Here is a 12,423-nt window from a genome sequence, read left to right on the forward strand (position 1 = left end):
ACGCGGTAAGCTTCGTCGTTTGTGTGGAGGTTTGAGGGTGTTGTGTCATGCGGCGTCCACCCGCATGTACCGCGTGTGACACTTTCCTCCCTCTTTCATCTGTTCATTTTTTTTTTAAATTAAGTATTCGAATTTATTGTCTCTTACTACCTTCTTGTCAAAGTGGCGCCGATGTCTTTTAACATTGCCTGGCGCTGTGGCATGCTTTAGTTTGTGTGTGTGTGTGTGTATGTGTGTATGTGTATTTGTAGTGCCGTTTAGCACAGACAAGAGAGAGGGAACGGGGAGAATTTTTGGGAAGATTATAAGAAAAACTACAACCACTGCGATTGTAAAAGCAGAAACTGAAATAGAGTGCCCGAAAAGAAGGAGGTTAAGTTGGAGGTAATCAGACAGTACCAACGGCTCTCAATCACTTGTCGGACCGCTTCAGTAAAGTCATGTAAAGTGAGTTTTTTTTTTTTTCGCGGAAAATAGTTGAGGGGAAAAAATATAATAAAAAGACAAATAGACGAGGGTTCAAACACGTACGTTCGTTAAAAACTAATGAAGCGCCACGGGGAAGAAACATTTACATATCCATATATGTATTATTGGGGGTGACGCTTTCTTTCGGCGTCCCAACTTTCATTTTTTATCCCCACATCTTCTCGTACCTCAATATTTCCACCGCGGCTGTGATTATGTGTGCACCAACTTTTCTCCATTTCATTCAATTTTTTTTTGCTTTTGATGTCGCTTCTGCTTTATCCTTTACTTTACTTTGCTGTTACCAATGCCGCTTTCGACACCACTGCCGGCTTCTTCAGCATGGCTAAAGCATCTTCTCCTATTTGTAGTTCAGCTGTACCGCTCGCGTTGTTTTCACCAGCACCCAAATTTTCTTCCTTTCCCTCACCGCCCTCTGGCAATGCAGCTGCCCGCTTCTTACGCTGTGCGGCGAGTACAGGAGTTGGAATATCCCAAGTTTCGGCTCCCATCACTCGCATTGTGTACAGGAACAGTGAGATGCTCAACACACCCAGCACCACACCAATGTAATTCGCATAGCGCCGTTCGTCACCGTAGAGCCAGTCGCGGTACATGCCGGACTCATCAAAAGTGCCCTCCCCTTGCGTCTCACGAAGGCGGTAGTCTTTTCCACCCGCCACATTAGTGATGAGATTTGCATTTTTCCAGCGCACGCTGTGATTTAATTTGTGGGCGGTTTTATAAACAGGGAGACTGTGAGCTACAGGAGGGCCTTTACGAGCCGAGCGTTCGCCAGCTTTGAGGTCTAATGGCCCCTCGCAAAGCTCCCGACGGAAGCCGCGTCTCTGCATGTGGAAGGCCACGGCATTGCTCCCATAAATAACGTCACCGCAGCTTTTATTGGCGATGATACCGTAATGATGGTGATGAGAGAAACTACCGTAGCAGCAGTTACTGTGGCGAAGGATCGATGGGGCGCAACTTAACAACGGCACAATGGTGGCCACCCTTGAACTTCTCATGGAATTACACCGGGGACATTCCCTGCATTCACTACTTGTACATTTGATGCCACCATTACTGTTTGTTGTTTTTGTTGCTGACATGTGAATAAAAGTCGTGGCGCTATGTCGCGGAAATAACAAGCGGTGCGACCCTGCCGCTGCAGCACTCGACGCGTATCGATACATGCGAACCCACTCTATTTCTCTTCCCGTCCCTTTCTCTTTTAATTGCTCGCACCTCGTGGTACTTCTTCCATTTGTAAGAGGAGACGGGAAGAGCAGGAAAAGTTAATGGTGGTAATAATAATGTGGGTGCTATAGGCGCTGCGCAAGTTTAGGAAAATGCAAATGCAGATACGCATAAAGGAGGGGTAAACGTATGGAGACAAATGAACATATATATATATATATATAAAGATAGATATTTGCATATATTTGTTTTATGAGTGAGTGAGTGAAATAAATAAATTGGAGTCACTGCAAAAGCGCAAGAAGGACGAAAAGGAAACAGAAAACGAACAAACAAACACGAAGTCAACAAAAGTCACACATACCCATCCCACAGGTACAGTGAGGATGCACAATTAGCCACCCTTATGCGCACCTTGTGTACGCGAATGCGCTGAGGTTGCGCAAATACAACAATATAAATAGTCACGCTACATAATAGAGTGATGAAATGAAAGGGAAAACAAACGTTCACACGCACACGCACACGCACACGCACACGTTCACACTTAGACCACTTCTGTACATGCGAGTGAAATGGGGGAAGAGAATTAAAAAGCAACGCCATAGTGGGGTAAAAAGCAACATCAACTTTGATAACGGTAACAAAAGCAGGGGGAGGGGAAAAAAAAAGAGAGGGTGCTGCACCGATGTCTTTTTCCTCTCCGGCTGCACCTCCCATAGCGAACAACAAAACAAAGTGACGGGATGAAACTGAGAGTTAAAGCAAAAAAAAAAAAGACAACATGTGGTGGAAAGGATGAAGCAAACCAATGCAGCACAGGTGAATAAACCATACAATAATCCCCAAATACATTTCTTCTTTTTTTTCTTTGTTATTTAGTTCTGTTACATCTTTAAAGCGGTGCCAACAACTAAAGGTGGAGAAGAGGGGAAGAGAGAAAGGTTCGCCACGGGAACACATAGCGACAAGGGGAATAAAGCATCGCATCGTCACACAACTAAAATAACATTTTTTCTTTTTTATTTTTTAAAAAAAAAAAGAAACAAAAAAGAAGCGAAAAGGAAGACAAAAAAAAACAAAGCAAACAGAAGGGACCGTGGGGAATAGGTTCATTTCCAGCACCTTGTTTCCATGGCATGGTGTCGCTGATATTTAGCCACCAAACAACGGGAAAGCAGCCAAAGCTCTGCGGAGTTGTACGCGTTTGTGTTTGTGTTTGAGTAAAGAGTTAGCGGAAATAAGATATTAACAAAGAAAAAAGGGGGTGTGGAAGAAAAAAAAAAACAAAAGAAATCTCAACGAAGTGTGAGACGATTTAAGCAAAAGTAACATGGAGTGAGTTCCCATTACTTTTTTTCTTTTTTACATTTTATTTTCCCCCTCCTCTCCAAATTGCACGTGCAGAAGCTGCAGTAGCGATAAGCAACACCAAACCCCATATCTAAAAAAGAAAAAAAAAGATTAACCGGGAGTGGGGGTGGACGTGTTTGCATTTGTGTTTGGAGCAAAGAACACAACATAACACAATAAAAATGCAAAAAAAAAACGCATTATTTTCCCTGGTCGCTTTCACGAGTGTGAAGTTATGCGCTGCCGTTGGACCTCTGGAAGAGGGACACTTCAGAGGAAGGAAAGAAAAAAAAAAAAGACAAAAGAAAGAAAAGGTAAGAAAAAAAAGGAAATGGAAAACGCACACGCACACTTACACAAGCAGATATTTTCCTCTCTTCATTTGACGTAATAAATTCCGTCTTGAATTTCTTCCCTTTCTTCTGTTAAAACTTTGTTTCTCTTTACATACGAGCGGACTACTTTTTATTGATATTATCGTTAATGTTATTTACGTATCGGAGACGGTTTCAAACCCCACAACCGGACCTCATTTCAACTAATAGGATGATGATTTTCAAGAAAAACAAAAACAAAAACAAAAACAAAGATAAAGGGGAGGCACCATGCACGCTAATAACTAAACAAAATAAAGACAAATAAATTCCACCCTCCCCCACTGAATTCTACCGCACGACGATCTAAAACGTTCTCTACATTCCTTTTTTTTTTTTACTTGGACGTACGCGGACGTGGTTTTTGGTGAGTCGGGGCCACATCGCGCCTCCCCACATGTCATCTCTTTCCTTCACTTCCTTTTTTTTCAAAAACAAAAACTCCTTTGATTTCTCCGTATTACTGCTATCACTTCTGCTCAAACACATCCGCATATTGTTTTTCACTCATTTTTCTTTTTTTTTTCTGTGTTCGTTCATTCTATTTTCTTTCGTCTCTGCACATACGTGCATCTGCACGCCTCTTCATTTCCATCATCACCTCCTCAGAGCAAAAACAACAAAAACAAACAGCAAAACAAAGCGAGCGGAAAAGGAATAAAAAAGAGGGGATCAAATAAAGTCAGTGTTACATCATGGTAATGTCCGTTAGTCAGAGATTATTTCAGTGGTCACCTCATTCCCCCCTTTCAGTTTTTTTTATAAAAAAAAACCCTTTTGTGCATCTTTTATCACCGACTAGACACTCCGCTTTTGCCAGCGCCTTCATGAGGAATTGCCTGCGGGAGCAGCCGCGGGTCGTCCGCAATAACCTCCACGGCAAACTTCCCAGCAGCAGCAGCAGGTGGCAGTGGCGACGGACAGTCCACATGAGACGTGCTGAGAGCCGCGTAGCCTCGGCTGGTTGAAAGCGCGTTTTTGTTGGATCTGTTGGATTGGACCCCGTGGCGGTGGCGATCTAACCCGTGTTCAGAAATGTGGCTTGATGTTCGTAAAAGCGGAAAATCATCGCACTGCGGGTAACTACTCGCCTTCAACATAACGGAACTGGGCTTTGTGTAGGGTGTGCGCGGATAGTTTAGCGATGACCGTTGCGTTTGTGATGTGTCGTGTGACTGTTGTTGCACTGTTTCGGACCTCCTGCTGCTGGGCGAAGGAATGCGAACTACCACCTCGACGTCAGAACTCTTGCGGTTGGAGTCGTGAGTGGGCGAGTAATGCGTCACACTTCGGTTCTTGCTTGGCGAGGGAATTCGAACAACCACCTCAACATCCGAATTCCTGGTTGTGGATTTCTCCTTCCCTACCCGGGCCCACGATTGATATGAAACAAGCGCATCGGACTGTTGGAGTGCTGTCGGTGACAGCGTGGGACGCACGCCCTTGGCATCGGAATTCTTCGCGTTGGAGAGTAAACTCCCGGTTGTTCGCTCCTTATATATCGATTGCATAGCGGAATACGAGTATGCGTGTGACTCGCTTTGATGGGTGATGGCAGGGTTAGAGTTCCTCGTGCTGGAGGTATCACTGGTCACAAGATACTGGCGTTGTCTTTGGTGCCGTGTCGACTTGGGTGACGGGACACGAACAGTTACCTCAGCATCCGAATGCACAGTACTGATCATATCACTGCCCGATCGCTGTTCTCGCCGCCGATCTTCTTTTTCATTTGCCGTCTCCGTATCGGAACGGTGCCTAACAGCCAACGATGGTGGAGTATAACGAGCAGGCTTGGAGTCCAGGCTTTTCGTACTTGAGAGCAGGTTCTCATTGGAGCGCTCTGGACGTTGCGCCGGGGTGGCTGACACCTGAGAGGTCAGTGACGCGGCTTGTGAAGGGAACCTGAGATCGGAATTTCTTCGACTGGTCGCCGTGAAGGCTTCATGTTGCGTTACGGACTGCTTCGCGTTTGATGGTGAGGAGAAAGCAGGTCCTGTGACTACATTTTCACTGTATGAAACCCGACTACACGAGTGCTGCCGTTGCTGCTGCTGTTGTTGTTGTTCAACCGAGAGCGACGGTGACACACGTTGGGAAAATAAAGGCTGGGAATTTCTGCCAACAGGGACCATGCTTTCAATCAAGCGGTCTTGGTGTGGTGATTGCACCGCCTGCTGCTTTGCAGCTACCGACGAATCATCACGGGGAAACCCAAAGCTAGGGTTTCTGCTGCTGCGAGTTGCGTTCTCACTATACCGCTGCTGTTGTTGTTGCCTTTCTTGTACCGACCGCAATGAGCCCGGAGCCTGCGGAGTCCAACGCTCCCTCTCCAGTGCTGGGTCGCGACCGGATTCTATGGTTGCCCGTTCGGTGCTGGTGCTTTGGCTCTGAAGCCGTTGAAATTCTTGTTTGAGTAGATACAGCATATCGTTTTTGTTAGCATCTGGTGGCGCGACAGTGGGGTTGCTGAGCTCTGATATTTTCACGGTGGAAGTCAGACTTCCATGTTGTTGTTCTTGATGTTGTGACTGCTCAGTTGCGCGCCGCGCATTTAGCGCTTTGTCGTGACGCGGGACTCCAACGTCAGAATCCTCAACTTTGCGGAACGGGCCCACACACATTTGTTGCTCTTGTTGCCTGGCCGGGGCTTGAACCTCCAACTGGCTTCTGCTCATTCGTAGGGAAAGGGGGTTTAATTTCCCTTCCCCTTCCTCCCTATCCGCTTTGGTTGCGGAGTTCCCCCGCTTCTCCGCCGACGGCGGGGCCGTCATTGCCTGCTTTTCTTCAGTCTTTCCCACGGGTGTTTGGCTGGGGGAACACTTCCTTAACGATGCTTCGTGCACATCCAACGCTCGTGCTGCAACAACATCTCGCAAAGTGCACTCTCGAGGCAACTCAATTGCGCGTGCTTGTTGGACTCTGACATCTCTTGCTACCCGTCTTTCAAACTCTTGGAATGCTGTCAGCGCACCGCGAGGCACCGCACTCTGCTCTAACACCGTGCTCTTCACGGTGACATTTTCATCTGGCGTCGTTAGTGTACGACCATTTCCACTGGTCTCTTTGGTACGATCTACAACATCAGCTGACGCAGAGCCAAACATACGCGTCTTTGACTTTGTGGACAAGCTCTCTTCAACGCGAAACGAATCAGCGTGACCACGTGATCGTAGAGGCGAAATGCACGTACTCTTCCCGACGTGGGCTTCGTGCACTTCCCCTCTTTGGTCTCGATAAGAGGTGTTTTCTGTTTTTTGCTGCTCGCTGCTGTTCAGGTGCTCAGTGGAATTGAACTCGTCCTGCTCCGCGAACAGCACGGCGGCCGTCGAGGTCCCGCGAGCATACGTTCTACTAGGTTTCGCCGGAGGGGTTTCCATTGATGAATTTGTAGTGGCATTAAGCCTACTGCCGTTCCATCCACTGTAGCGGAGGTTAAAGCTGTTATTGCAACTGTTGCCATTGCGACACAAACTACCTCTTCTAGAGGGACCACCAACTGGTCCAGCAAATGCCCCACGATCGCTTGTCGTCGTCATATCAACATCGCTGTCGTGCCTGCAGCGTACTGAAGGCGAATTATCGCGTACCTCTCGTCGGGAAGGCGCCACCCGATGCGGACAGCACCCTCTCTCAAAGTCTGGTGTGGCCGGTCCCTCATAACTGGGGTTGAATGTTGGCGGTGGGTAACTTGGCTTGCCCCGCCGGTTTCCCTCAGCGGTCTGACCCTGTAACAACTTCAATTTCCGATGAAGGTGGTCATCTGTCACATCTTCCGGTGCATAGCAACCATGCGGGGCGGGGAGATCCGAAGTGTCTAACCCCGTGTTCTTCGGTGGGTCCGACTGCACGTACGGAGGGACATATTCAAAGGAAGCGGTTTTGTTTTCGCTTTTCTCGTCTGGTGGGGTACACGTGGGATTAAATCTGGAGCGTTCAGCCTCCTCTTCTGCCTTCAGTACTGCCCGTGAGGGTCGACGAAGCCTCATCCAAAGTGCCCGAAGGTCCTCAATGGCCGCCCGCTGAGCTTCGGCAACGGTCTGCGGGTTGGGACGAAGAAAGACAAACTGCTGTGCCTGACAAATGGGGCCCGCTAACATCTCTAGTGCTGTTATGGGATTCTGTGAGAGGGTGTCGCCATTCAATCGGGCCCTCCGTGGGGATCCCGGGGACTTCATCAACGAATGATTCATCGATACCGTGCCAGTTGCGCTACTCGAGCGTTCGGGGCTCTTCTGTTCAGTGACACATCCCAAAGGCTTTTTCCACCCCAAAGAAAGGGCTGCCGCCGATGCATGACCTTTTCTTCGACCCAAAATGGCCGTGTGGGAGTAGTTCCGTATGGACACCACCTCTGGGATCTGTTCAGGTGTGAGGATCGGGCACTGCGACTCGTGGCGCACAATACACGAGCAACTATGGCCAGCCTTTAATGTACTACATACATGCTCAGCGTGCTTCAACACCTCCTGGTCATCCTCTTCATTGCTGCTAACGTCATCCTTCGGAGTTGCATAGCGGACAGAGGGTAATATCGTCAAGCGCCGTCCCTCGCTTATTTCGTCAATGCAGTATGTTACGTCAACACAGATCCTCATGGGCACCGTCAAAGCATACTCAATAACTTCATTGAAATCGTTGTGACTTTTTAGCCACGCACAACACTTCGCCCACTGGGATGTTTCCCCCTCCTTCTCTACACCGTTAGAAGCGGATCCGGCATGATGTGCGGCTGCCTCTGCGACAGGGATAGTGTTGAGGAACAATGGGTCCGATGCAACTTCAAGCAGCGGGTCCTCAAAGACACCCACCACCCGTGTGACGTAAGCGGGCCAATAAAGTGGCGACTGCGTCCCTGTCGGTGAAGGACTCCTCTCCTGCGGCCACACCTGTGCCTGACTACCGGTGTCACCTCTGCTGCCGCTGCCATTGTGAAATTGGTTGTGGCGATATCTCGTGCTTCCTTCAGGCCACACAGCGAGGACCTTCTGCATTCGGTCCCCAGCCTTACCCTGCGGTTGCAGCAATTCGCTCCGTGCGTACACAAGGCACCGCCGTTGGCTATAATCCACTAATGCACAGCTGTTTACGTCCAGCTTCTCTGTCACAGTGTTGGCATAGCAGGATGCCGGAATTGTCCCGCGCGGCACAACCCATGTACGTGGACAATCCACGCGACTCAGTGTGCGCACATTGAATGCTTCCACCACGCCGGGGAGTCCATAGTAAACGGTATTGTTGATAACTTTATCGGATACTGTTAATCCACCACAAGTGTTGGCACGCTCACAGCTGCGGCTGCTAATGCCGTTGCTAACGCTGTCGCCACTGGCAAGAGTCACAGCAGTGGTGATTGTTGTGGTCCTCGTTGCGGTCATGGTAGTCGTCGTTGTTGTTGTTTTGATCGCACCATCGCTGTAAATCGCCTCGGATCCGTCGCTGCTCATGTAGTCGTCATCATCCAGCGCGCCAATGTAATACTTTTGGTGTTCATTGAGCAGCAACTGCAGCGCTTCCTCATCTGAGGGCCGCTCCATAACATCCCGCAGTGAGAGCGCACCTGACTCCTGTGTCTTCTGATCCATTTGCTGCAGCCTAAACAGTTACTGAATCTACTTCTCTAGTTATTTATGTATTTTCTGTTTTTCTTTCCTTCGCTTCGTCAGGCGACAATGTGGGCTTTTGTGCGGCCAAAGTCTGTCAACACAAATATATATATATATATATATTCTTCGCTTGCGCACGGCTGTGAGCGACCAATAGGGGGAAACAGAGGCAAGAAGACGACGGCAGCGGTAATGCTAAAAGAATAAAAATCAACCGCGGCTTCCTCGACAGACTGGCTAATGTACAATTAGGTGCCAATAACCGCTGAGCAAAGTGGGAAAACGAAAAACAGATAGAAGAAAGGTAAAGAAAAGAAAACAAATTTCCAACTAGAGGTGTGACGTTTTATTCAAGCTGCATATGTTTGTACAGTGTCGCAGGGGGTTGGGCATGAGGGAGCGCTGGCAAAGCGACAAAGCAGTAGACGCTCCGTTGGACGACCATCAATACAAGTACTAAGACGTGTATTTTTTTTTTTTAAAGACGAAGAACACACACGAAAAGGAGGGAGATGAATATCTGCCAGCGTATAAATATATCTCCATCCAACAACGATACGTTTCAAATCACCGGCTCGGCTTTTATAGCTGCCCATCCGCTCACCTCATTGAAGTAAAAGGAGTTATGTACTGTGCACGGGGCCCTATAAAACTCACCTTCCTTCTGCTCCACTTACTGGTCCCCCACTCCATGCTGTTGCCCCTTTCAACGTTATGGGAAACATAACTAACAATTGAGTAAACTCCAGCACTAATTCTGCACACCAAATGCATTTGTGCGTCGTCGCTGCAACTTCCATCCTCCTTTTCTTTTCTTTTCATTTTCTTCCCACGCCACTACAACAACTCCCGTGATGGCTGATGCGGCGGTACCGTGTCCCAACTCTCCGGATATCGCGGTCGCAGCCTACTGCCATACGTATCCGCGTAACTTTTCGTTGATACCGATGTTGCTTGTGGCATGGGGCCCGTCACTCCAATGAAGCGCAACCGATCCCTCAGCGCTTGCAACTGTTCTGGCGTCTTTACCCGCCGTGGTTGCCGCATGATGAGATCTAAACTGTGAGATGAGTGCATCCCCCCTCTAATGTTGTTAGAATTGTGTATCGATTCCTGACGCCCAACGGCAGGTGGGAGGGCGTAAGATTTGATGGTATAATATGGTCTACGCAATATTTCTTCATTCTCCTCGACAGCATCACGCTTCAGCCATTCCATTTTCCGCGCACGCACGGGTAGTGGGTGAAGCAGCTCCCGCCATGCTGTTCGGTACCGTCTATGTGCGGTACAGTGCCGAAGCATAAAAACAATGTGTTTCGCAGGACGAGGGAAGTCACTTAACTGTGGAAACCGCGGGTATATATGTGCGGGAGCCCTAACTCCCAATATATATATATATATATACATGCAAACATATTTATATTAATATGTAAGAAATAGCAGGTGAGAGAAATGAGAGAGAGAGAGTTATAGCTTACATAATGTTTGTGAATAAGAATGATGATGTTGATGATGCATACACGTGTTAGTTAATGGCGGGCACCGGATGCGTGTTTTTGTTTCCCTCCGCGGCAACGGTAATGGGGGATGGGGAGGGGGGGAGGAAAGAAAAGAGCAAGAGACGAAGAAAACGATTGGTAAGTTTGTAGGAGAAGGGAAGGGGGAGCGCGAAAACATTTTGAAAAAATGTATATATATATATATATATAAATTCACTTGCCTTATGCTGAGTCTATATGACGTTGATACTTATACAACCGCGGCCAAAAAACGGAAAAAAAACACAACAAAAACAGGCAAACAACTGCACCTCATGGTTTCTTTCGTTGTGCATGTGAGAAAATTTGACCTTGTAAAGTGTGTGCCACACAAAGGATCGGAATACGCGTATGTGAGTGTATATATCCAGCGACTGTGGTCCAAAATTATATGAGGCATTTCTTCTCTCCCTTTCATATCCCACCTCACATAAGCTGTTTCCACACGCTTCAAGTGAATGTAAACGAAGAAGAACAAATTTCGTGTCTGCATCAGCAAACACACAAACATTCGTGTATCAATCGCCCACTTCAAAAATATTTGCGGTACCACTCCCACCTTCTTACCCGTTGTTCTATATAAAATATGTAAACATGTACAAACACACATGCGTATCGATGTAAACAAATATTTACATATGTTTATATCCATATGTTTATACACTTTGTGACTGAATTTCAAGCAGCCGATTTCGTTATTTTTCACTTTTTCTTCTTCCTTTTCTTTCTTCTCATAGTTGCACCTTACGCTTCTTCTTCCCTCCATTTTTTCCCCTCCTTTCTACTACATTTATGTATGTATACTTTTATTCTTCCCCCCCTTTCTCCCTGTGTGTTTTTCTTCACTCGTTCAATAATAAATATTTATGTAACTGAGAAAAAGGGAGGAGAGATGACAAAGAGGGATGAAAACCTGCTATGTTTTTCTCTTCATTTCCCCTTTAGTTTCTATATAATTTGTGCTGAATAATCTTTCCTTCATGCGGTATATTTCGCTCCATATATGAAAAAAAAAAAGGGAAACAAATACAATACGACAACAACGTGATTACAAATAAAATCTCAAACGGTTATTTCATAACAGCGTCAGCACGATGGTCAGCCGCAGCGGTAATGCTGATCATAAACATTTTTGTGCATGCATGGTCAAACAAAAACACGTACACATGCACACAGACGGCGATTGGTACCAAAAATCACACAGCACCTTCACACAGTCGTAGACAAATGGAAAAAACAACAACAACAACAACAACAACAAAAAGGACAACGACAACACATCAGCTCAATACATATGTATAGAAATATAAACTAGGATCACATATACAACTGAGGCGGAAAAGTGCAGAAGCATGAAACAAGTTTTTTTTCCCCCCCTCCACACGTTAAATGAACTCCGCGCCATCAACACCGTCGCTGCCGTTGATGGCCCGTGTCATTCCCGACCTCCCTTCAGTACAGTCGCTGGGGGTGGGCGGGTGAAATGCAACCAAACCATCAAACGTTTTAACAATAATAGTCACAATAGTAATAATGGTAATAATAGTAATAATAAATGATGCAAATGCACACCACGTGTATGATACAGGGGGAAAATTAAAGAAAAAATGGGTGGAAAGAGTAAAGTGTGTCTGCGCGTGCGTATCAACAAGAGAAGGAACGGCTGCGGTGCCACGTTGAAGAGGTCCCCAGGAACATAAGTATCCCGTGTGAACAATTTAAGGAAAGTAAAAAAAAACACATGGGGGGGGGGGGGAGGAGGAAAAAAAGAGGGAAAATTCATAATGAAAAAACAAACAAACACTTAGCCGAGACAAGAAGGAGAAAAAAAAAGCAAAAAAAAAGGAAGAAGGGTGACGTACGTGAACCTGAGAGAATCATTGCTCAATT

The 12,423-nt window shown here is 46.8% G+C and overlaps 4 protein-coding genes across 4 annotated transcripts, besides 12 other annotated features; all 4 read right to left on the bottom strand.

The window, feature by feature from the left end:
• Window positions 1-12,423: part of a sequence feature (sequence corresponds to BAC RPCI93-21H15) that runs on past both edges of the window.
• Window positions 213-243: a microsatellite.
• Window positions 759-1,661, bottom strand: Tb927.7.6990 (hypothetical protein, conserved; the record flags this gene model as incomplete). Its single annotated transcript, XM_841226.1, has 1 exon — window positions 759-1,661. The coding sequence occupies one exon, from the start codon at window positions 1,659-1,661 to the stop codon at window positions 759-761; it is 903 nt and encodes a 300-aa protein (XP_846319.1).
• Window positions 1,871-1,910: a microsatellite.
• Window positions 2,697-2,748: a sequence feature (A-rich).
• Window positions 3,296-3,350: a sequence feature (A-rich).
• Window positions 3,580-3,612: a microsatellite.
• Tb927.7.7000 (hypothetical protein, conserved) lies at window positions 4,184-8,974 on the bottom strand (the record flags this gene model as incomplete). Its single annotated transcript, XM_841227.1, has 1 exon — window positions 4,184-8,974. The coding sequence occupies one exon, from the start codon at window positions 8,972-8,974 to the stop codon at window positions 4,184-4,186; it is 4,791 nt and encodes a 1,596-aa protein (XP_846320.1).
• Window positions 9,099-9,118: a microsatellite.
• Window positions 9,276-9,318: a sequence feature (A-rich).
• Window positions 9,833-10,297, bottom strand: Tb927.7.7010 (hypothetical protein, conserved; the record flags this gene model as incomplete). The annotated part of the gene is made up of 1 exon (XM_841228.1): window positions 9,833-10,297. One exon carries the CDS (start codon window positions 10,295-10,297, stop codon window positions 9,833-9,835), a length of 465 nt encoding a protein of 154 aa, XP_846321.1.
• Window positions 10,381-10,418: a microsatellite.
• Window positions 10,682-10,704: a microsatellite.
• Tb927.7.7020 (hypothetical protein) lies at window positions 10,745-11,299 on the bottom strand (the record flags this gene model as incomplete). Its single annotated transcript, XM_841229.1, has 1 exon — window positions 10,745-11,299. The coding sequence occupies one exon, from the start codon at window positions 11,297-11,299 to the stop codon at window positions 10,745-10,747; it is 555 nt and encodes a 184-aa protein (XP_846322.1).
• Window positions 11,769-11,811: a microsatellite.
• Window positions 12,041-12,088: a microsatellite.

The sequence above is a fragment of the Trypanosoma brucei genome, chromosome 7, assembly GCF_000002445.2.
Source record: "Trypanosoma brucei brucei TREU927 chromosome 7, complete sequence".
Lineage (NCBI taxonomy): Eukaryota > Euglenozoa > Kinetoplastea > Trypanosomatida > Trypanosomatidae > Trypanosoma > Trypanosoma brucei.